The sequence below is a fragment of the Pecten maximus genome, chromosome 13, assembly GCF_902652985.1.
Source record: "Pecten maximus chromosome 13, xPecMax1.1, whole genome shotgun sequence".
Taxonomy (NCBI): domain Eukaryota; kingdom Metazoa; phylum Mollusca; class Bivalvia; order Pectinida; family Pectinidae; genus Pecten; species Pecten maximus.
In genome coordinates this window covers 18,625,047-18,650,769 of record NC_047027.1, presented here as the reverse complement: position 1 = coordinate 18,650,769, position 25,723 = coordinate 18,625,047, and the positions used below count along the sequence as shown (strand labels likewise).

At 39.0% G+C, this 25,723-nt stretch overlaps 1 protein-coding gene across 9 annotated transcripts in view; it reads right to left on the bottom strand.

Moving 5' to 3' along the window:
• LOC117341271 (hemicentin-1-like) overlaps positions 1-25,723 on the bottom strand; it is a 111,797-nt gene that overhangs the window by 39,841 nt on the left and 46,233 nt on the right. For all 9 annotated transcript variants that reach the window (XM_033903122.1, XM_033903129.1, XM_033903128.1 and 6 more), the window contains 13 exons: positions 19,972-20,364; positions 16,139-16,429; positions 15,378-15,698; positions 7,511-7,660; positions 7,145-7,261; positions 6,256-6,531; positions 5,636-5,722; positions 3,844-4,020; positions 3,053-3,277; positions 2,493-2,615; positions 1,824-2,117; positions 1,025-1,309; positions 188-466 (listed from right to left, as the gene is read on the bottom strand). In XM_033903122.1, coding sequence (XP_033759013.1) covers positions 188-466; positions 1,025-1,309; positions 1,824-2,117; positions 2,493-2,615; positions 3,053-3,277; positions 3,844-4,020; positions 5,636-5,722; positions 6,256-6,531; positions 7,145-7,261; positions 7,511-7,660; positions 15,378-15,698; positions 16,139-16,429; positions 19,972-20,029 — 2,683 coding nt within the window. In that variant the 5' untranslated portion in view covers positions 20,030-20,364. The remainder of the gene's footprint in view (positions 1-187; positions 467-1,024; positions 1,310-1,823; positions 2,118-2,492; positions 2,616-3,052; positions 3,278-3,843; positions 4,021-5,635; positions 5,723-6,255; positions 6,532-7,144; positions 7,262-7,510; positions 7,661-15,377; positions 15,699-16,138; positions 16,430-19,971; positions 20,365-25,723) is intronic.

Genomic DNA, 25,723 nt, shown 5'->3' with positions numbered 1-25,723 from the left:
GAAACAAAAACCTGAATAGCTTTATCAGTTGGATCCCGATAAGCTGGCCTTGTCAAATGCCTATATGTAAAAGCAGCTCATTTTCCAATCAACATGTCTGTTTGTGTTAATGAAAACAAAAACCCAAACAAACCCCCCCTCAAATGTGATAAAAAGTAAAGAAAAAATATTAAAAACAAAAACTTACGGATTTCTGCAGATACGTGAGCACCACACACTTCCTGCCGGGACTGTAGACACAGCGAAATGTTTAACTTATTAATACCATCCTCAAGCACGGAATACGACTTCTGCGAAGCGTCAAAACAATCCACACTATTAAGAATAACAGTTGACCATGTTGTGCCGCCATTGCGGCTGACTTTGATACGAACACAATATGTAATGTTGATATCAACATCCAATGTCAATTTCTTATCTTCCACCTTAAATACTGGCACTGTCTTTATCGCTGGGAATGTTAATCCTGGAAAAAAATAAACAAACATGGTAAAGTTAGCTAGCACTTTTTTTTGGCGTTGTCAAATTCCTCAATGTAAAGGCACTAAATGTTTTTTATACACATATGATTAATGATATTTTCCTCAAAAACTTATTGTCTGTTTTAATTTATATAACAACATTTTTAAACTCATGTATTCAGTTTCTTTCCCTGAAAAATGGACATATATTTTTTTTTTTCAAATATTATATATATATCTAAGATTTTTTTCCACACTCTGCTTTTCTATTGGAAATTTTAAAGTGAAGAAATTTGCTTTTTCAAAAAAGGAACATTGATGAAACTAGAGCTAGTTACTTCATTTAAAAAATGTGTATATTTCTAGAGTGCCAAGGTCTATTAATTATTGGGACCGAACCACACACCTCAGATCAGGTGCACTTGTCTGTTCATACCCATTCAATCAATCTTAAAAATATTCATTTTTAATTTTAGATTTACTTATTCATGAATCTAAAACAAGAAATGAAAACTAATTTTCTTTATTTTTTTTTGTGTTCAGAATTTGATAATTGAACTTACTATTTGTTGTAACTTTTATAGATTCGGAGTGATTCCCCTGTCCAAGTTTATTCACGCCGTAAACTTTGAAGTCGTACGTCGTTTCTGGCATTAAACCTGTTACATTGTACTCGTCTGCCGTTGCCACGTCGACATCGTTAGCACCGTGTGAAGAATGTGGTAGGCTTGTGTAGCGAATATAAAACGTCTGAGATTCTCCGCCATTAAATCCTGGAGTCCATTGTAAATACACAGACTCCCAAGTCTTAGAGGTAACGACTATTTCAGTAGGTGCCTCAGGTTTATCTACAAATTGAGGAGAAATTAAAACAAAATGAAAACGGAATAGAAAGAGAGCATCCAGTTGAACCTTGATTTCAGAAGTCAAAATTATTATTTCTCAGAAATCTGAAGCCTCAAAACATTATCAAATAGACCTATGTCCCTTTAATCCCCAGGGTCCAATCTGAATTTGGGAAGTTAAAAACATACAATGGTCAACTTGATGCCCTGAGAAATATTCTATACATTCAAAGTAAAAAAAAAGGGCCAAATTATATAATTTTTAAAGCCCTACAGACAAATAGCTTCAATTTACTTCAAATAAGTCTGTCCTCCATCCATTATTTTCCGACATTCAACCTCATTAGTATTTCCTTTATTAATTTATATACAAATGTACATCATTTCAGACGGCAGACTAAAATCTGCAGTAAAAATTGAATACATGCATTATTTTAAAGCCCATTGCTCACATTAAGGAGGACAGTGATATTGTGACTAAGGTTATTCCCCTTGTATCAAGTCGACATGAACTTACTTTTGACGGCAAGTGTTATAATTTTGACTGCCGTTCCCAGGTTGCTAAGCACTCGACACTGGTAATCTCCGAAATCTACATTCTGGACATCAGCTATTTGTAGAGTATTCCTCGCCATGAAAACACTAATATTGACTGTTGGCTCCTGTGTATATCTGCCCCCAAGAGGTAGGAGTGACTCCCCTTTGTACCACTGGAATTGTGGGATAGGATATGCCTGGACAATGCAGTAAAGTCTGGCTGTGTCATTGGCTGTCGCTGCCACCTTCTCATCTGCATCAGTTTGTGGTGGAACTGTATCGCGAAAATAAAAGGTTTGTAAATATACTTTGTTAGAAACAAATTGAACCTTGGCAGCATTATTGGTAATAAATTTTCTTTCAAATATCTTATTTTACATCTTGCCTCAGGTTCGATACAATGTCACCCAAGCATTTGTGGCTGTATAAAACCTTGCTCTCTGAAGATGTTTTGTAGGTACTTAGTTGAAGAGAAATTACAAATGTACCTTTAATTGGTAACATAATTAATATTATCATTTGGTAAGTATGAAATTCGTCAGCGAATTTTTTAACTGAAAGATACCAATGATAATTGAGAATCGGATGAATAGCACTAACAGCCCGTATTGAGACCGTTACCAGAAAGGTCGTAACCTTGGATACTTACAGAAGATAAGGAGCTCTACTGTATGACTCTGTTGTGATCCGGTGGCGTTAGATAAAGCCAAACAAGTGTAGTTACCCATGTCTTGAAGGAGAAGTGTCCCTCTAGATGAAGAGCGTCCAGAACCTACAATGAAGAAGTTATCAATATGATGTCAAAATACATAAATAAATAACATAAACTTAATTATAGCTTGCTGTCACTTTATCGTTATTTGTAACATTTTGACTTGTCAGTGGTCATTTTGAAGTAGAATCTCCTTGTAGCAGCTGGTGGCTACCACATTGGATTACTTATTTGGGGGGGGGGGGGCTGTCACATGCAATCAAAAACAACCAGGGTAAAGCATTTTTCTCAAGGACATAACTCCAACACCATTGAGCAGTGGGTGACCTCAGCTTTCTTAGAAACACAAACAGCTCCAGAGAGGAATCAAAGATCCATTTAACTGATGCGCTACTTACAGAACTTACACAGCCCCTTGGCATTTATAACCAGATTATTACCTTGAAAAGATACAAAATCATTTAGGATGGCTATTCCTCTTTAATAGAGTGAATTACCTTGGAAAGACATGCGACTGGTGACAACATATCGGTATGCACTCTCCAGGTTGACGGACGTCGATACCGTATAGAAGTCACTGTTCTGATCAATCCGCACTCCATCCTTGTACCAGATGACATTGGGCTGAGGCCGACCTTGAACGACACACTGTAATGTGAAGCCTGTGTTGTTATGGTAGATTGTCTCCCTTGGTTTTGGCTGCACCTTGAATGATACTGGTTCTGGAAAAAGACAATTTTTTTTTAATTGTTTGTTTAGAAATATTAAAACTGAGGTCAATTTTCAGATATACAACAAATATACCATTTTAGATTTTGAACATTGACAGGTAGTTTAGAAACTGGAATAATAATACCTGTTTTAGCCCAGATATATATTACCTGTTTTAGCCCAGATATATATTACCTGTTTTAGCCCAGATATATATATCAACTTGCAGAAAATGAAAGCTGAAACCTTAGAAGTTTTATTCTATAGAGTGAAAAAAGGAAAAGTTTCCATTCCAAAAAAAAAACTTCAAAATTCAGCCATAAAATGCTGTATATTTTCATCTCTACTTAAATCAATAAAAACACTGTCTGTAAGACATGAATGCCCCTGCTCCTATGCATCCCAAGCAGTAGGTGAACTTTGACCCTTTTATGGGACAGGATGAGACGTTGGACACAGGCAATACCATCTTCCTTCCATAAAATGGTGAGGACATAAAAAGTGAACAAGCATTCCCCGACACCTGTCACTACTTACCGACACCTGTCACTACTTACCGACACCTGTCACTACTTACCGTATATATCCACTTGGATGGTACTTCGTCCTCCTGACCCGATGATATTGGTGGCTGCACAGGAATAGTTTCCGATGTAGCTGAGGGACACTTGTGGAATCACCAGGTCGGCCTTGTTCTGGGCTAGTATGGAGTTGGTTTCCACACGTCGCCATTCAAACACCGGAGATGGATAGCCTGTTAATAAAACCCTTAGTGTGACATTTCCTGGCTTATTTTAGTATATTGTATACATGTAGGTCAAGGATTACAGTTATGGTAGATATATAATATCAATTTTAGCATGAATCCCTTCTTCCCCACCAATTCAATATATACATGTATGTATGTATGATAATTTCATTGAACTTTCGATTTCATTTGATAAATTCTTTTTTGACATTTAAAAGAACTTATGATGAGGGTACAAATAATAGTCTTTCCCAGAGTAGCAAGAGACAAGACAAACTGCAATGTGATCAGAAAGGGCTGTGCAGATTGTCATACATAATGTTTAAAGGGAGGTAACTCTAGTTTAAACCTCGATTGTCATACACATCATTTGTAAAACATTAAAGGGGAAGCAACTCTAGTCTAAATCCTGGTTGTTTTCTCTAGAAAGATACCAGTCAAAGGGGTTACCTGACTGTAGTGGTCGTCTCTTTACAGTAAACCTGTCTTATGAGATCAGAGGTCACCTGTTTATAGAGGTCACCTGTCCTGACAGAAAACCTGTCTATAGGGGACATTTGTCCTGACAGAAAACCTGTTTGTAGGGGGCAATTGTCTTGACAGAAAACCTGTTTATAGGGGGCATTTGTCTTGACAGAAAACCTGTTTATAGGGGGCATTTGTTTTGACAGAAAACCTGTTTATATGGACATTTGTCCTGACAGAAAACCTGTCTATAGGGGGCAATTGTCTTGACAGAAAACCTGTTTATAGGGGGCATTTGTCTTGACAGAAAACCTGTCTATATGGAAATTTGTCCTGACAGAAAACCCGTCTATAGGGGGCATTTGTCTTGACAGAAAACCTGTCTATAGGGGACATTTGTCATGACAGAAAACCTGTCTATAGGGGACATTTTTCCTGACAGAAAACCTGTCTATAGGGGGCATTTTTCCTGACATCAAACCTGTCTATAGGGGACATTTGTCCGGACAGAAAACCTGTCTATAGGGGACATTTGTCCTGACAGAAAACCTGTCTATAGGGGGCAATTGTCTTGACACAAAACCTGTCTGAAGCAGTCACCTGTTTATAGAGGTCACTCGTCTTGACAGAAAACCTGTTTATAGGGAGCATTTGTCTTGACAGAAAACCTGTCTATATGGACATTTGTCTTGACAGAAAACCTGTCTATAGGGGGCATTTGTCTTGACAAAATACCTGTCTATATGGACATTTGTCTTGACAGAAACCTGTCTATATGGACATTTGTCTTGACAGAAAACCTGTCTATAGGGGGCATTTGTATTGACAGAAAACCTGTCTATAGGGGGCAATTGTCTTGACACAAAACCTGTCTATAGGGGGCATTTGTCTTGACACAAAACCTGTCTGAAGCAGTCACCTGTTTATAGAGGTCACTCGTCTTGACAGAAAACCTGTTTATAGGGACACCAAGTTTTAAAAGAAAACCTTTAATGGATACCCATCAATTCAGGAAGGCATCTTGAAGCCTCGGACTGTTTGTAATCTTCCGCAAGGAATTAAATCAAAGCCACAAGTCACTGGTATTATTCCTAACTCGAATGTAAAGAACAATGGTTTTAAATGGACTTCTGACTACAAGTTTGATGTCTCTTACCTGGCTCATTGACTGAACAGGTGAGAGTGAGTTGTTCCCCGACCTTTACCGGACTGTACGGAGATATAAAGGCATCACCGGGCTTATCTGTAACACAATCAATACCCTGTTAATTAAAACTCATTGTAACACAAATAGTACACTGTTAGTTAAAACTCATTGTAACACAAATAGTACACTGTTAATTAAAACTCATTTTAACACAAATAGTCCACTGTTTATTAAAACTCATTGTAACACAATTAGTACACTGTTAATTAAAACTCATTGTATCACAAATAATACACAAGGATTTTTCAAAATAGATATATCGTAGATATAATATTACACTTTCATCCATGTCATATTGAAATATTAAACTTTCAGATCAAATTATTGAATTCATTTTAAAATACAGTATTTCAATCAATTTTAAAAGTATGAAATAGATAATCATGTGTGATTGTCATACTAAAACAAATTTTGAAACAGACCATGAATGCTGAAACAAACTTTGAAACAGACTATATCAAGCTCACTAAACAAAAAAGTTAGTTATACACCCTTTTAAAAGTAATACAACTAGATTTTTTTCCCACAGCTGCCATACACAATATTCAACCAATCACGGGCATTCTTACATTGCACATAAAGGTATGAGTATCCCCTGCTCACTTCCTCTCGGGCCACCTGATTGGATAATTGTAGCCGGTTCTTGGCTATACAAGAGTAGTTGCCCATTTGGCTGACACTGATATTGGTTAAGTTTAGATCTTGCCCACTTGATCCAATACTGCCATCAACCTTGAGCCACTGGAGGTAGGTCACGGGCGGATTGGCATCCACACTGCATCTCATACTGATATCATCAGATTTACGAGCTGTGTATATGGGTGGTACAGTGATGATAGGGGCGTCTGTCAACACAGCAAATATAGAATTACAAAAACTTAATAATAACTTCATTAAAAAAACTTAATAATAACTTCATTACAAAAACTTAAAGATAATTTAATGTGATTTATCATCAATTCATATCAGTATCAAAATACTTTTGCTTCAATTTTTCTTGGTTGTTACATTTGTCAATCTGTCAAATGCCTCACTTATAACTATCCACTTGATCAGAATACAACTTGACATGGTAATTATTCTTCACCTAGACATTGTAATTATTCTGATCAAACATTTACTAAAACAATACAAAGAAAATGAGATCCAACATCCGGTGTAGGTAGTTCTATACGTCCGGGAGTCTCCCTAGGATGTTTACTAAAACAGTAACATCTGTAGGGGAGACAACATAGACAAAGTTGCATCCAAATAATCAGTGGCCAGGGTTTCACTTATCCCAATGAAACCATAATATTCAAGGCTTTTTCAAGTCTGTAGACCAATTTTTTCAAGGCCCAGAATGAAATTCAAGGCTTTCTCAAGGGGCGTGCTAACCCTGCCTTGACTTTAAGAAGGCTTTCTCAAGGCCCGTGCTAACCCTGTGATAACAGAGGAAGAATACACTACAATACATACACATGACAGTGAGCTGTGTAGACAAGACAATGCTGTTGATACTGTTGGTGGCAGTACAGGAATACTCTCCTGTATCAGATTTCTGGGCACTTCGGAATGTATGGGTAAGACTGTTACCTGAAAATTAAAAAAAAAATCACACTTATTTAATTAAAATTAATTAACTTAAATCAAGATTGATTCCCGAAACAAAGGCGGTTTTTAGACAAGTCTGTTGATTCTCCTGCCTTTTTTAGTTCCGTATGTTTGTTTTTTTTCTATAGTAATAGCAGTTTAACTGTAATTCTGTTTTTAAAACTTCAGATTTCATAATTTCAGATGTTTAGCATCAGATAACAAATTTCTGTAGTTATGATAGAACCATACCTGTCCCCGTCCGTAATACTGATGAACCTTTACGCCAGACGATCGAGGTTGCTGAGGGATTCGCATCGACAAGACATTCCATGTTAAATGATGAACCAAGCAGGATATTAAATTGAGGGTAGGCAGGTGGAAATGATATGATTGGGGCATCTGTCAACAAACGTGTGAACATGTTAACAAATATGTAAACAAATATGATATTCACCCTTTACAAACAGTGCCTTATTTTTTATTTCTACATTTTTGTTTATCTATATTTTCAATTAAGATTTTTATCTATGTTTATTGAAATTTTACTTTCATCTTTTATCAAAATTGCATTTTTTTTAAATTCATATATCATTTTTTATTACCAGCAATATTTCATTTTCTATTAATATTTTATGTTTTTTATTTTTTGTCATTTATAATTTTTGTATTATGATATAATATGCATTGCAATGCAGACTATAGGGGGGGAAAAGAAAATTATTTTTAAGAGACTAGAGAGAAATAAGGTAAAGCTGTGGTATTTTTATGTTTAAGGTAAAAATGGTACTATGTTTTTATGTTTGTTTATTAAAGTATATCAAATTAATTGGTGATCAACTATGGAGGTATTATGTATTCAACTGCAAATGTAAAACCTGAAACAACTAAAAGAATAATCAGGTCTAAGTGAAATAATGCAATCATTTCAGCTTGTGCATTTTGGGTTTTGTAAGTTATTTTTTGCCTTTTTTTATTTTTGTAACTAAATGTTTAATTAAAAGAATAATCAGGAACATCAAGTAAAAATATTGAAAACAAGTCTTTGTTTTTACCGATACAAATGTAAGGTTTGCGATAAATTAACTTTTTAAAACCTTTTTTCATTTCAGTAATACATTACCATAACTTTATTATGCATTAGTCCACCAGTACCCCATATATTTGTATAAGAAAATACAAGGTAGAAATCCCACACACACACCCCTTGGGAGGCCCCACTAATCCTAGGATGTGCACACATACCCAGGGTACTTCCTCTTCTTTTTATGGCCACCATTTTGGAAGACCTGTCTCAACTCTCTCCTGCTATATGAGCCGGATAACTGATACAGATAAGTTTTTCAGGGTCAATTGGTATCCTTTTGTGAATTTGACCTCTTATACAAAGCCCCATACCAAATTTGTTACTGTGCCTATAGTTTTGGCTTGTTTGTTACTGCCGTGTATCTACACGTGGTGGTGACATATATAAAACTCACCTGTGATTTTCACTGTGTGGTATACCACTCACAGGTCTTTTTTGTTATTGTATTGCAGCACAACTGTTTCCTTCATTCTTACAGTGTGTTTTACATTGTATTTATTTGAATTTACAGCAGTTTATTAAATTTTATTTGATAAATAAATTGTTGTCAGTTTTGTTGTGTTTGGGTCTTATTTAGATATAATATGTCCCATTCTGGTCTCCGGCGTGGCTCTGCTCATGGGTGCACTCACTTCTTCAGTGATTTGGACCCTCATGAGTCTTGTCAACAGTGCCGGTCCTGTAATGAAGATGCGCCATGTGATGTTTGTTTGCTGGCTCCTCTTGATGAGTTACCCAAACCCTCTAACCCTCCTAGGAAACCCAGGGTTTCTGAGAAGGTTAGGGGTAAGGGTAAACGTAAGGTTTCCTCGGAACCGTCCAAGGAGGTACCTTCGAGGGACCTTATTTCTGTCCCCTCCTGTCCTGTGTCTTCAGGTTTAGTAGGTGAGTCTCAGGTGGCCCCTTCCTCCCAGCCTCAGTCTGGTTCTTGGGAGGGTCAGCCTAGCATGGGGTTGGCACGCCCTTCAGCTGAATTGACTGGGACTCCTCGTAAGCCTTTTCAGAGCTTGCCTTCGGGTAGAGTGATGTCCCAGTCACCAGTCGCTGGTTTTTCCGGTGGCTCAGGTGTTCCGGTTGCTTCTGGAATCGGGGTAGGTCCTTGTCAGGACCCTGGTTTGGCACGACCAGGCCCAGAGGTTCTCTCTTGCAATCCCTCGGGTTTGCAGTTAGCTCCTTTGGTCAGTGTTGCAAGGCAACCTGATGTCCATGCAGGTCCTCAGCCTTCTTTCCCCCCCAATTATTCTTTGCCTGGTCCTAGTCACACTGTGTCTGCTCCAGGTGTATCGGTGATTGGGAACCCGGCGTATTCGTCGGGCTACGGGTCAGTCGGTCAGTCGGGTGGTGTCTACCCGGCGCCCTCCCCAGGCTTTGGGTTTAACTCTGCGGATTCGCAGGCGTTCCCGGGCCATCCAAATCAGCCTGCGAGTGGTTTGGAATTCCAGAATCCTAGCAGTTGCGGACAGGGTCCGTACATGTTTGGGTTTGCAGCTGGAGGGAGTGGCGGTTCCTCTTTGTCCTTTGGGCAGGGGTTCCAGCCCCAGTCTCAGGCAGGTCAATTTGACCATTCCTGGGGTCACTCCCAACCCATGGGACCTCCAGCCTGCCCTCCGGGGTTTGGTTTCAACCCATATGTTTTTCCTCAGTGGAATCCTTGGGGTTTGGTCCCTCCCTCGCAGCAGCGTTTTAGTGGTTTGTTGGTTCCCCCTCCACAACAATCCTCTAGTTCGGGAGCCTTTAAGGCTGGTTCCAGTAGACGACACCGGTCTTCTGGTGCTTCCGCTTCTCAGACGGTCCCTGCTGCTATGCAGTCTCTAGGAAAGGGTGTGACTCGGACTAAATCTATTTTTGTGTCACGTCCCAAGGCCAAGGTGGGTAAACGTTCACAGAAGCGTTCCCATTCAGAGGCTATGTCTGAGCCACGGCTCCAGATAGCCCCTTTGGTTAATTCCTTATCTCCTTTAATAGTCCAGACTGAAGTTTTGGACTCTCCGGAGACCATGGATTGCGAGGGATCGGGTCAGGCAGAGCATGACATTCTGCATCTGTCCCCTGGTTGTTCCGATTTGGACAACTCACAATCGGTTGCTCCATCTTCTGATGGTCAGTCTTCTGATGATGAGTCTAGGGAATCAGATCAGGCCGAGGATGTTGTGGCTGAAGCCTCCCATCTTGTTGCCGGCATGCGTCAGCTCCGTGCTGACGTTGCTTGCATTCTCGGCGAGAAGGATTGCCCACCTCCTTCTATGTCATCGGTCCCTGAGGCTACTACCTTGCTTAGCTCGGTGGTTCCTCCTAAGCCGGCTCCTAGGAGCCACGGGACCCTGCCCGAGGGCACTATTGTGTCCTCTGCTTTGGCCGCTGCCCAGGGTAGGGTCGTTGAGAAGAATTCTTCTTCTACCCGTTTCCCTGGTTTTCCCGGTCTTCAGATTGGATTGGCAGATTTGTCTGAGGTTAAACCGTCAGATTATGCTATCCATGATGGGAAGCTTTCCCCTCATCCAGCCAAGCTGGAATCGAGGGACTTTGCTTCTTGGCCAGGGAAGCAAGTCGACCAGGTGGTCTTCCAGCCTCAGGAACACCACAAGGTGGAGAGAATGCTAAGACTTTCTCTCCATGTCCTGTCTTATGTGGACTTTTTCACGGTTTCCCTCTATAGGATATCCGATCTGCCTGAGGATCGTTTATCCGAGGAGGAAAGACAGGACATGCAGGACAGACTTACATCTGCCCTGAATGCTGCATTGAGGACGGTAGCTGCTCTGCAGTGCTCCCTCCTCTGTAATGTAGTTCTCGCCCGACGCTTCTCTGTCCTGAAGGGCATTGAAGTGAGCGAACCTTACCGCTCTCGCCTCTTGACGGCCCCCTTCACAGGTTCTTCTTTGTTTGGGGGCACTTTGCCTTCCGTTCAGAAGGATCTGAAGGAGGATTCTGTGGCTTCAGGCGTTCTTTTTGCCAAGCCAAGTCAGACTCCTAGTTCCTCGCAGGGTGCTGGGTCTGCTGTGAAGAAGGCTAGACCTAATCCTAAGCGTCGTGCCTCTGGGACTAAGTCTAAGCCTCTCTTCAAGGCCAAGGGCAAGAAGGGTAAGGGTGGCAAGAAACCTCCTTCAAAGGGCAAGCAGGGTTCCTGACTGTCCCTCCGTCCACCCTCCAGCTGTCGCTTCCAGTCTCGGTTCGGGTCCAGCTGCACTCGTTTCCGATCCTTGGAAGGGGTTAGACGTTCCCTTACCAGATTTACCGGTAGGCGGTCGGCTAACTTCCTTTCTTCCTCAGTGGATGGAGATCACCCAGGACAGCTGGGCCTTGTCGGTGGTGTCAGAGGGTTTGGGGATTCCACTCTTGTTGGAACCCCCTCTGTCAGCAGAGCCAATTTTCTTTTCTCCGCCAGGAGATCCAGAAAAGGCTCTTGCCCTGAGGGAGGAAGTAAGGACCATGCTTCTCAAGGGTGCGGTCGAGGAGATTTCTTCGACGGACTGCACACCCGGCTTCTACTCCAGGATGTTCCTGGTTCGCAAGAAGTCGGGTGCTTGGCGTCCGATTATCGATCTCAGTGCTTTCAACAAGCACGTGGATTCTCCTCACTTCAAGATGGAGACCCCCAGGGGCATTATTGCCGCCGTTGGGGATGGAATGTGGGCAACTTCAGTAGATCTGAAGGACGCGTACTTCCATATTCCTATCAAGAAGTCGGCACGGAAATACCTTCGTTTCACTTGCGAGGGCAAGGTATTTCAGTTCCGGGCCATGCCTTTTGGGCTCACCACTGCTCCCCTGGTTTTCACCAAGCTGTTGCAAGTCCTGGTGAGTTACCTTCACTCCAGAAGCATAGATATCCATATCTACTTCGACGATTCCCTCATGTTGCACATGGTTCGGGACTCGTTAGTGGAGGATACTCGATCGGTTCTGAAACTCTTCCTCAAGGTCGGTTTCATTCCTTCCAGAGAGAAGTCAGAGGTGGTTCCTTCCCAGGATTTTGTCTTCCTGGGCAACCGTTTCAATACGGTCCAGGGTATTGTTTTGCCACCAGAGGACAAGTTTCTGAAGGCTCGAGATTTGGCTCTTTCCTTCATGAACATGCCTCGGGTTCAGGTTCGTTGGTTCCTCAGATTTCTGGGGTTCATCAACTCCCTGGCAGATGTGGTCCCTCTGGGACGGCTTCACATCCGGCCCCTGCAGATGTTCCTTCTTTCCAACTGGGTCCCGGCTTCAAGGGACTGGGAGGCTATGCTGCCCTTAACCCAGTCAGTAAAGGACTTTGCAGCCTGGTGGACACTTCGGGACAATGTCCTTCAAGGGGTACCTCTGCGCAAGCCAAGCCCTACCATGACCCTGTACACGGATGCGTCCATGTCGGGCTGGGGTGCATATCTGAACGGTCGATCCCGTTCAGGTGTTTGGACCGGCAATCAGCTTTCGGAGCACATAAATGTGCTGGAGATGAGGGCGGTTTTGTTGGCACTGCAGTCTCTTCGGCAGGTTCTGCAGTCTCAGGTGATCTGTCTTGCGACGGACAATTCGACAGTTGTGGCCTATCTGGAGAGGCAGGGAGGCACCAGGTCTCATGTACTGTGCGCTCTCGCTATCCGAGTCCTTCTTTTGTGTCAGGAGATGAATTTGACCATCCAAGTCAAACATCTTCCAGGCAGACTGAATGTCTTGGCCGATACCCTCTCCAGGCGTCGTCAGCCAGTTCTGACGGAGTGGCAACTGAAGCCTGCTGTGTTCAGGGCAATCTGTCAGGTGTGGGACAGACCTCACATAGATCTGTTTGCTACCTCCCTAAACTTTCAAATTCCGACCTTCGTCTCCCCGATTCCGGATCCTATGGCTTGGGCAGTAGATGCCCTCTCTCTCGATTGGAACGGGATGAGCGCCTATGCGTTTCCTCCCTTCAATTTGGTGGGCAGGGTGCTTCAGAAGTTCATGGAACATCCATGTTCACTGCTTCTGATAGCACCGTTATGGCCGAGGCAGCCTTGGTTTCCACAGTTGCTGTCCCTTCTGGTAGATCAACCTCTACAGTTACCTCCCAGTTGGGACCTTCTCCGGCAGCCTCGGTCAAGGTCAATGCATCCACACCCAGGGATCCTCCACCTTCACGCGTGGAGGCTATCAAAGAAGGCCTCTCTCAGGCAGGCTTTTCTTCAGAGGTGTCGGATCGCATCGCACGATCTCTTCGATCTTCCTCATCTGCCATCTACCAGTCCAGATGGCGAATCTTCTGTGATTGGTGTGGTGGACGGCAGGTTGATCCAGTCAAGGCCTCTATTCAGTTGATAGCAGATTTTCTGCTTTCTCTGTTCAGAGACAAAAGCCTTGCCCCCGGTACCGTTGCTGGTTACCGTTCGGCTTTGGCTAGTGTTTTTTCTGTTCTGGGCAGACCAGAAGTGGGCTCTTCTCCCTCTTTGTCTGCCATGATCAGAGGCTTTAGCCTTGACCGGCCCAGAGTCAGGCAGTTAGCCCCACAGTGGGATCTGTCTTTCGTCCTGGATTCCTTGACTAAGGCTCCTTATGAGCCGCTAGGCAGTGCTTCCATGAAATTCATCACTCTTAAGACTGTTTTTCTTGTTGCCCTTGCCTCAGGTCGTAGACGTAGTGAAGTACATGCTCTTTCTTGTCTTCCTTCCTGTCTTCGATGGTCTCGGAATTTTTCTGCCGTGTCTTTGTGCACTGATCCTGGTTTTTTTAGCCAAGAATCAGGTTCCTGGATTTTCTCCTGAACCCATCAAGATCCCTTCTTTGAATTCTGTAGTCAGCTCTGCTAATGGGGACATTTTGCTTTGTCCTTGTCGGTCCTTGAGGTTTTATCTTGATAAAACCAGGGGGGGGGGGGGGCGGGGCTCTCGAACTCGTTTGTTCTTGCCTATTAAGCAGGGTCAGAAGAACATTTCTTCGCAGTCTATCTCCAGATGGATTTGCGAAGTAATTCGTCTAGCTTACGAAGCTTCAGATGAAGGGACACTTGATGGTGTTCAAGTTAGAGCTCATGAAGTTCGGGCCCTTGCTTCGTCTTGGGCACTTCTTTCTGGCTCTTCTTTTCAGGAAATTATGTCTGCTGCCTTTTGGCGTGGCCAGACCACTTTCACTGACTTTTATTTGAGATCTATGGCATCAGTTTCTGATGACCTATTCTCTCTTGGTCCGGTGGTAGTTGCACAGCAGATTGCAGCTCCCCCTTCCTCTAGTCAGTAGGTTTTTTGCGTTTTCATGTCCCACGTTGTTTATCCACGGGCAGTTTCAAACATCTGGGTTTGCTTTTTGGTTTCCCCTTTTGTTGGCCCTGGAGTGATGTTATTGTTCGGCTGATGGCGCTGGGATTCGGAGTCTCCTCTACGGTAAGACGAATTCGCATAATAAAGTTATGGTAATGTATTACTGAAATGAAATTGAGGTTTTTCTTGTAAAACCAATTTTCATGATGTAATACTTACCATAACTTTAGTGAGTCCCACCCTTTTACATTCCTCCCCTTGACTCACTTTATCCTACGCTTCATCAGTTCCATGTTGGGATAATGAAGAGGAAGTACCCTGGGTATGTGTGCACATCCTAGGATTAGTGGGGCCTCCCAAGGGGTGTGTGTGTGGGATTTCTACCTTGTATTTTCTTATACAAATATATGGGGTACTGGTGGACTAATGCATAATAAAGTTATGGTAAGTATTACATCATGAAAATTGGTTTTACAAGAAAAACCTCAAATCTTAAGAAACAATACTATTTCTTGCCTACTGCATTAATACACTTTGATAACTGCAAGAGTTATTTCCCTTCCACCACCTTTCAAGACCAAGAGTCGATTATCTCCCTTAGACCACACTCTCCAATGAGCAGTAAATTACAAACGGCCCACAAATTTCTAAAAGCATACAGATACTATTGAATGAAGTAATTTTTTTTTATATACATTTCATATAAACTTGTTGGCTATTATTATAACAATATGAATATGAGTTTTGTTTTAATAATATATTAAAATGTATTCAATGATTGACCATAAGCTTGATTGTACATAAACATGTTTATACTTACAAAATACAGAAAATGTATGGGTAGTAGAAAGTGTATTAGCTGCATTTAAACTGTTGAAAACTTCACACATATATTCGGCTCCATTGTCTCTTGGCCTCAGAGCTATCACAATTTGACTAGAAGATTGGCCTTTGGCCTGAACATTCTCAGACAAAATAGCACTAGAAGGAACATCCTCTTTGGTCCCATCAATTTTCCTTGTCCATCGAAATGATGGGGCAGGATTAGCACCAGAGGAGTAACAGGTTAAAGAAACATAGTCCCCTTCATTTAGACTTGGTCTGGTATCATTGACTTGTAAATTTGGAGCTCCAGGTGGCACTGAAATAGAATCAAACATCATTAATCACCCATAAATTAAATTAAACAATTAAAATTTAAGTAAAGAAATAGGAAATTAAATATCCCATCAAAATTTCTTTTTGCATTTTTTAATCCATTTTTACTTTATCTGTTCCTAAATTTTTCTGGCAGGATATTTGTTTTCTGGTTAATCACCCTCTCAAAAGGCAGGTTCATTCTGAAGCAGTGTCTCCATGTAGTAGCTGGTGGCTACCTCACTGAACCTATAGTGAAACAGGTTAGTCTTTCTAAGTTTTTTCTAAGAATGAGCACTACAGTTTGCCTTTTCAGATGTTTAGTAAAATAGTTCTAATTATCTAATTATATGTAGATTATGGCATTACGAAATCGCTCAGGCTTAGAACAGATTTTGTTGTCCCCCTCCACCATCAAATGGACATAAGATAATAGTTCCTTACCCAGTACATTAAGATACGCATTGCCATTGGTAAAGTTCTGTACTGTACACACAAATTCTCCATCATCCGCTATCGTAACATTGAAGATTTTGAGGTTGAACTCTCCCTCAATAACATATCGTCCTTGATACTGCGAGTTGATAATTTGTGAATTAACAGATATTGTTCCTTGTTTATTCCAGGCCACAACTTTTGATCCACGATCGTTGACCTCGCACATCAGAATTGCTTCTTGGTGGACCCGGACCGACACATCCGTAGGCTCTGTCTTCCATGATGTACAAATTACACCTGTAAAAATGAGATGCTTGATTATATTGATGTGTAGTGTCAAAAAAAATATCATTCAAGATTCAATTTGTTTCACTTTTTATCTTTTGAGTAGGTATAAAAAAAATATGAAGTTCACTGTATTAAATCACAAATTTACCTACTATCAACCAACCCAGTAAAAATCAATATCTACAATTTTATTTTATACCTTATATTTTTATATTTTCCCCCTCAGTCGTTGATTACTGATGTCATGTTTTAATTTTTTAGTGCACTCAAATTTTAGCGCACAAATTAATCTTTATCAAGCCCAATGCTTCAGCATGAAGATTTATATAACGATTACATCTATGTTTACAGTGAAACAATTTTCAGACCCATCAAAACTTTGATACCAGATCATAAATGCTTGCAACAGCTGATTAAAGTCTTTGTTATTTTCACTTTTGCTATTGATATAAAATTTACAATATTTTGAGATAACTCTAACACAAATCAAAAGTCCAGTGAAGGGCAGACTAGAGAGTAGCATGTTTGTTACCTTAACATAAGTAGCAAGTGAAACACTTTAATAATAGCAGTTAGAATTTTTAGCTAAAGCTGATGTTTTTCATCTTTTTCTTCTTCTAAGATTTCATTCAATTCACGTCAAATCAAATTTTCAGCTAAAACTGATTTTTTTTCTTTCATTTTTTTTTTTTTAGATTTCATTTAATTCATGTCAAATCTATTTGAAATAGTCTGTACTTCTACAAGCCATATTGGTATCAACAACCATAAGTAATCTTCCCTATTACTCCTTCCCACAATTTCCGATGTGACTCTTCCCAGATCAGATAAATACTGTCTACCTGATAATAAAGAGTCTATATTAGGTCCTATACACTTGGTAACAGGATATTAGCACTCGGCCACCAACACCAACATAGATAGTATGGGGACATGCTGGAGAATTCTCCTCTTATGTAATCTTTTAAGTTACTTAGGTGTTCTATACAGTGTCCAAACACTCCACTATGAATATCCAGTCAAGATTAACATTTCATAGTACAGTGGACCCGCGATAATCCGGAAGCCGATAGTCCGGAAAACTCACAGTCCGGACGGAAATGCACGGGAACGGATTTCCGTAACGTTATTTGTACTCACCAGTCCGGAAATTCGGATTCCGATTCCGGAAGCCCATTTTGGGAACGGAACGTACTTTTCATTAGTAAATTTCCCTCAATAATCCGGACGATTTTTTCACCACGAGGAGAAAAAAATGTCGGGGCAAGTCACCCGTGTCGACAGCTGTACAGACTATCGCTTGACACTGTGCGTAGTCATAGAGACCGCTGCCAGGTCATAGCCCCGGGTGTTTACCTGTGTTACAATGTGTAGCTTTTGTTTTTATAACGGTACATTGTTTTTTCTCTACGACCTAAATGTTACAGAATTTATGCACAAACATACAGTACGTGATACGATAATTAATCAATCTCAAATACATGTAATAAATTTATGATCGGTAATTAACATCATTAACATTTTTATTGGGTAAACACGAATATCGGCTTTGTAACACCGTTACGTGAAACGACGACTCATTGAATGATTTACGTATTAAGCAGTGATCACAAGAACTAGGTTGATTACACACAAATTAGTCAATAGTCGTCTGATACTTAACTAAGCGTCACATTGTTAAGTGAATACGGGTTTAATAATTATCGGACATCTTGTGTAGTTCTCGCTGGTGTCGCGTACTTTTAAATAGATAGCTTGGGGTTTCTGGTACGTAAAAATCATCAAAAAAACATGGACTGACGGTAAGTTGTAAAATCCGGGTATTTTATTTAAGGTATTTAACGTTTGTAATTTCTACTTGATTGTGAACCTCCGGGACGTGACACATGTGTGTTGTTTATAGGTCACATATGCCCGCTATAAATAAAACGATTTTCACTTTACATGTTCTTTTAAAAACATAGTTTATTTTTTACTTCAACAAAACAAAACAAGAATCATATCAGAAACATAAGTATAGTTATTGTTAAAAAGTCTGACAAGTTTATGAAACGTCCCGGATTGTATATAATCAAGGGAGATAACTCTTACATGACAATTTTTTTGAGGTACACGAAATTCGGCAGTCCGGAAAACTCGTAATCCGGACGGTTTGGACTGGGAACGAAGGTGTTCGGATTAACATTTCATAGTAGTTAGATTTGCAATATTGCTGGTAATTTATGTCAAAATTTGGATAAAAAACAGACTCTTATTTCCCCCCAAAATATGGAGATCATCAGTATGTGAAAGGATGGTCAAATCAATTACAACCTAATTATCATACAGACGGTATCACAAGTTAATAGGACTTGGAACTCTCTATCTGTGGATGTCCAACCTCTACCGGACAAACATAGAGACACATATCTATCTAACTCTGTCAAACTCCTGATAACCTATCAGTCGGCTTTATCATTATAGAAACTCGTCAGGTGTTAGTCAGGGACCCTTTCTCTGTCCTCTCTCTTCCAACGACTATCTTAGTGAACTTTTATCCAGTCAGGACCCTAATTCCTATCCAGTCTTGGCAGAATGTCACAGAACATTTTCTTTTTCTAATTTCATATTCAGTCAGAAATTTTATTAAACTTCAATTGTTACTAATTCATATCCAACCAAGACACCCCCACCCTCAAAATTCTTTTGTTTCTGATTCATATCTAGTCATGACCCTCACATAACTATTAATCTGCCTTACACAACTACTTTTGTTTCTAATTCTTATCCAGTCATGACCCTCACATAACTATTAATCTGCCTTACACAACTTCTTTTGTTTCTAATTCTTATCCAGTCATGACCCCCACATAACTATTAATCTGCCTTACACAACTTCTTTTGTTTCTAATTCTTATCCAGTCATGACCCTCACATAACTATTAATCTGCCTTACACAACTTCTTTTGTTTCTAATTCTTATCCAGTCATGACCCTCACATAACTATTAATCTGCCTTACACAACTCCTTTTGTTTCTAATTCTTATCCAGTCATGACCCTCACATAACTATTAATCTGCCTTACACAACTTCTTTTGTTTCTAATTCTTATCCAGTCATGACCCTCACATAACTATTAATCTATCATTTCTAATAATTCATATCCAGTCAGGGTCCTCAGGAGACAAAGACTTAGTCTAAGTAAGATGTAGACTTACCTGGGACTATTACGAAACTAAGACTTAGCGTAAGTAAGATATAGACTTACCTGGGACTATTACGAGGCTAAGACTTAGCGTAAGTAAGTAAGATATAGACTTACCTGGGACTATTACAAGACTAAGACTTAGCGTAAGTAAGATGAAGATTACCTGGGACTATTAGGAGACTAAGACTTAGTGTAAGTAAGATGTAGACTTACCTGGGACTATTACCAGACTAAGACTTAGTGTAAGTAAGATGTAGACTTACCTGGGACTATAACGAGACTAAGACTTAGCGTAAGTAAGATGAAGACTCACCTGGGACTATTACAAGACTAAGACTTAATCTAAGTAAGATGTAGACTTACCTGGGACTATTACGAGACTAAGACTTAGCGTAAGTAAGATGTAAAATCCACATGACATCTCCTCGACTGTCACAAATACTGCGGAGAAATAAGAGGCTTCATGTAACACAGTCGATCCACTGAACTCAATCCACTCTATCTACGTGATGTGGACAGCTTGTATAATCCAAACTCATCAGAAAATTTCACATTTAAATTCACAATGGCCATCCACGAGTGAATCACATAATTCCACAGGAAAGGTCCAGTTATCACGATATTCTTGATTTATTTCAGGTTTTTAATCCAGTGACAATGGAATCTTTGGGTACACTTTCCTCTGTCGTAATTATAAAATCCACACTATTTCCTCAAAGGAATTCCAACAGTTCTCAGTGTTTTCTAGTCCTTCAACTGTAAGAATAAAAATAAAAATATTACTTCATTCGGTCAACCTAATAATTTTATCACCTTTTCAACATTCGATTATTTCTCCAAACGACTACACCTGCAATGTTAATATACTAAAGTTTGTTTTGTCTGTCACATTTTCTACTTTCAGATTAATAAAAAAAATTTTCCAGGTAGAAAATTTTGAATAAATAGAGACTTTAATCATTGAGATCTACAAATTAGCCGAGAATTTCACCCCACTTGAAATCTTGGCTTGTTCAAGATCAAAGTGCCATGAGGAATCTATAGTAAAAACACATACAGGTACATAGGAAGTTTATTTATTATTTTATACTCCAATGATTTTTCAGGTATGAGATTTTATCTCTGTTGTAAACGTTTTCTTTATTTATAAAAAGAACATGTAGGTATACGTCTAGGTATTACATTCAGTTTAGTGAACTCATACTTTAAAACTTCAGTAATACCAGTTGTCTTAAAAATAATTCTGATCACTATCATGTTTAAATAAGAAGAAAATTATTACTGTTTCTAAGGGAAAACTTTTGAGTTGTACCCTCTTCTCCATATTTTCTCTATTGAACCCAACTATATGAACAAATAGTTTAGTTACAGACATCAAACTGCAAATACTTAGACATGTAATAGTCCTTCAAGATATGCAAAACAGCTTCAATACTCATAAATGTTCTCAAAGACAGGTTAAAATCTGCTTCTGAACTTGAAAAATTCCTTCAGGACATAAAAAAGTCCTGGTTCCAAAATATGTACCAGTCCATCAAATGCATAAAAGTCCTTCAATTACAGTTGAAAGTCCTTCATGCTATAAAAGTCATGCTGGCTTAAAGATATGTGGCAGTCCTTCAAGACAAACAAGCATCCTTCAAAACATAATTATGGAAGTCTTTTAAGATGCAAACAGTTTTAAACTTAAAATGGCTTCAAAAAACAAACATTCAATTAAAATCTTACTTAAAAACTTCTTCGTAGTTTAAATTTAAAATGGCTTCAAAAAACAAACATTCAATTAAAATCTTACTTAAAAACTTCTTCGTAGTTTAACGTAATTTTTCAGTTCAAATCTCAAGGATATTTACATCAGCCATCCCCGCCCACCTGGATCATTACAAGGTAAATTGTAATCAATGTGTGTGTCCTTCATTCACCTCACAGGTAGGACTTAATTTACCTGCGGTAATTACAAGCTCATTAACTGCAGGTTGAAACAACCTTGTAGAATACCCAATTGATAAATTTAAATACAGTCGGACCACATTCCTGATTTTTCTGTTTGACTTGCGCTAATTTTATATTCATACAATAAAAGCTACCAACCAGATATTGGCGAGAGAATTATTGATTTCAATTAGATATTGAGTCAGACTTAATGACAAAAATCGAAATTCATTATTTTATTTTTAAATGCCTGAACCGAACTATTTTAGAACCTTATCGCCTTTTAATACAGAAATCTCAGACAGACAGTTTGAATTATCATTTAGAAATGATATCAGACGGAGTCCATGAATAAAATTTCAGAGAGACTGTTTAAGTAACAACTTGGAGGCAGACAGGACAGAGAGGATCGTTATTTAATATAGGAAAATGCAATGATCAGTTTGGGACTTGACTCCAGGATCTGTAACCATTTCGGCTACCTGTCCTTCAATAGGGGCCGCAGTGGCCGAGTGGTTAAGGTGTCCGACACTTTATCACTAGCCCTCCACCTCTGGGTTGCGAGTTCGAAACCTACGTGGGGCAGTTGCCAGGTACTGACCGTAGGCCGGTAGTTTTTCTCCAGGTACTCTGGCTTTCCTCCACCTACAAAACCTGGCACGTCCTTAAATGACCCTGGCTGTTAATAGGACGTTAAACAAAAACAAACCAAACCAAAACCTAACCTGTCCATCAGCGTTCAGCCCAGTCCAGTTCTACTACATTCCCCACTCCGTCAAGAAACCATTTGACCGAGACACAGGAGACCCCACACCACCTTCTGAGGGTATTTAGTTGGGCGCTATATGTAACAGGGGAAGGGAAATACAATGACCTTATGGGTACTCGAACCCAGGACCTCTGAACTGTAGACAGACACTTCAACCATTTGAACTGTAGACAGACACTTAACCACTTGAAATATGTGGACACCCTTATGTAATAGGAGAGGACAAAATATTGAAATAACCAGACAGGGACTCAAACCCAGGACCGCGGAACTCTAGACGGTGCTCTAACCACCTGAGCTTCGCTGGCCACCCAGGTGTTCAGCCAAGTCCGACTCCTATATCATTACATTCCTGGTACGGTATACTGATTCGGGGCCTTACTGATGTAGAGTATTAGACTTGGATAAATATATCATTAATTTATTCCATTTTATTGTGTAAGTAAGATAATATGATGAATGTTGACACCATTATCAAATTTTCTGACTTGATATTCCTATATCGTTGATATACAAGATCAATAATGTTCGTGTAATAAAGAACATCGACAGCTGTGAAACTGTATATTCAACTGCGTGAATGGATCAATATACTCTTTTGTTCTCTGTATCATTACATGAATATTTCACATCAATTAATTTTCAGCCTGATTAAAACTCGTCCCTGTGGGTATAGATTGTGTTGTTGGTGATAGGGTACTGGGAAAAGTGCCGATAAGAAATTTATTTCTAATTTACATCTTGTAATTATTTAATCACTAACCTGCTTTCAACTGTTTTATTTATTTATTCAATGGGTTTTACCTCTGTTATCATGGCCTTATGACATTCCAGCTGATGAATTTTTAATCTGTATTCATAGTCAGTATATCTATTTTGTTTTACAAGTATACAGTTCCTGGAGTTTATAAATTATTGTGATGTTAGTGAGAATCACCAGATCTAACTTAAAACATAATGACCTACAGATCCATCTCAATATCTCATAATTCTTTTAAGATAACAGAAGTGAATTAATTTTGAATAAAACACAAATCTAAGAATTATACACAAAAAAATTAATTTTGAATCAACAATCCATTTATCAACAGCTATCAAGTCTACAATCTCATTATGTTCTGATGAATTATGTACATGTATAACTCAGATCTCAGGATTGTGATGAGATCTATACCTGATAGACGAAATACATGACATTTTTATCAAGGAAATAATTCCTATCAAACTGCTGGACGGTGCAATGACAAGTAATATTCCTTGTTTATATACCATACTTATCCTCAAATAAACCCTTCCCCTCCACCAACCCCCCCCCCCCCCCCCCTAAGTAAAAGTTATCTTGGAAATTTGAACCCCATTTATCTAACTATTCTAAAATCAATTATTCTGAAAAAATGAAGAAGCTAGCGAGCTTATTTGTGGACAGGAGTTTATTTTCAAATAAATATGAGCTTATTTGTGGACAGGAGTTTATCTGCACATAAATACGGTATATAGAGTGACAATTTTTCTCAGAATCAAAATACACATTATTTATCTAATTGGGGAACATCAATCGTAACATTATCTACCCTAGGACAGCATTATTTATCTATATACAGGTAAACATTCACCTGCGCACAGGTAATAAAGTCAGGTAACGCTGACTGTATCTATAAATACCTATTTATATCTATGAGTATTAATATCTCGATCATAATGAGGTATACAGATGTTGGAGATCACAGTTACCATAGTAACAGATGATAGGAACCACAATAGATTAGGGCCTTATCTCAGGTGAGCCCGCCCACTTGGTGTTGCGTATTAGGACACAATGAGCATTTGTTAAATCGGCATAAAATATCAGGTGGAAAGATATTGTAATCAAAACGATTGCTCAGGACTTAAACGATTTTATGTTTAAAAGTTAAAAGATCTTTTAAACCAATACTAAAGTTATGAATTAGTATATGAACTAAGCAGTTTTTGTAGGAATATTTTTCAGGTTAGTCCAGAACACTACATCCAAAATTTTGATATCCCAATTCTAAGAGATATAGTGCACTTAAAATTGACAAGTCGGACAGGAAAAGGACAACTACAGGACTCAAATATCAGAATCTCAAAATCAATGAAAATTACAAAATCAATGAAAAAACAGGCATGTTTATAATGTGTAATCGATGTTATTAGAATCAATAAAATACGAATTACCAAATACACACATGACATGTTTTCTGGGAGTGTGTGTCAGTACTTACATGTGTAAACATCACATATAGTCACGCTATATAACACCTGTATGTCTACATCAATCGATGGACAGCCATGACATTTCTCAACCAGGTACGCAACAGGAGTCCTAATGCTAATAATGACATCATCCAATGAGATAAAAGATAACAGTTAGGCTCGTCCAATGAGATAAGCTCTACAGAAGTCTGTACCAGTGACACTACTACAGATCGAAATTCACACACAGAAAGTTTGTTTCAAACGCAGATTTGATTATTTCCTTGACAAGAGTTCCAGACAATATACTTTCTATAAACATTAATGACTTTAAAATGGATCATGACCTGTAAGCAATTATATGTCGTTAGATATCAGCGTAAAATTATCAACAGTTGCAAGAAAGACTTATAGATACTTGAAGTATCAAGGCCGTTTCTAGAATAAACAGCTCAGGCAATTTATTCTTATTCTGCGATAGTCTTATAAGTCATAAAGAAAGATTTAAAATCTTCCTTAATTAAGATTACAAGAAATGTGATACTAACTAGTATTTTTTAATTATTGAGATCGGGAAGATTTGTCGAGATTTTGTTTAAATTTCCTTTAATCAGAAATGAAGTCAATTAAATTTCTTAATAAGACATCTATATTAGGTAATAAGATATTTGTAATTAAATCTATCTAACTTTTCGTTTTAATTGAAATCTAAATTGGACCTGTCTCAGGGAAGCCAGTAATTATATAAAAAGATATTCTGCTAAGTCAGGTGTTTTTTAATTCATGGATAGATAAAATGATGCATTGTTATGATATTGATTAAAATCTTTTTTTTTTATGAGACTGTGTGTTATACAAACTGTTAAATGATTCTGGAAGTTATATCAAAGAACGAGTACTGGTTGGTGTATATGGCAAAACACATAAATACCATATTTAACCTCAAATAAGCCCACTTCTCTAGGGTAAAAGTTTCTAAGTTTGGGGAGGGCTTATTTGTGAGCTAATTAAGCTTTAAATAAATTACTATTTAATCTTATTGTTATTTATGTGAACATCTATTATTGCAAATTCATTATCTGTGTTCTTAGTGCATGCTTTGAGAACATATATATATTAATTTAATTTCTTATAGTTTCCATCACTTCCAATGGCCTTAATTTGACCTCTGGATTGAAGAGAAATATTAGAACATTTTAA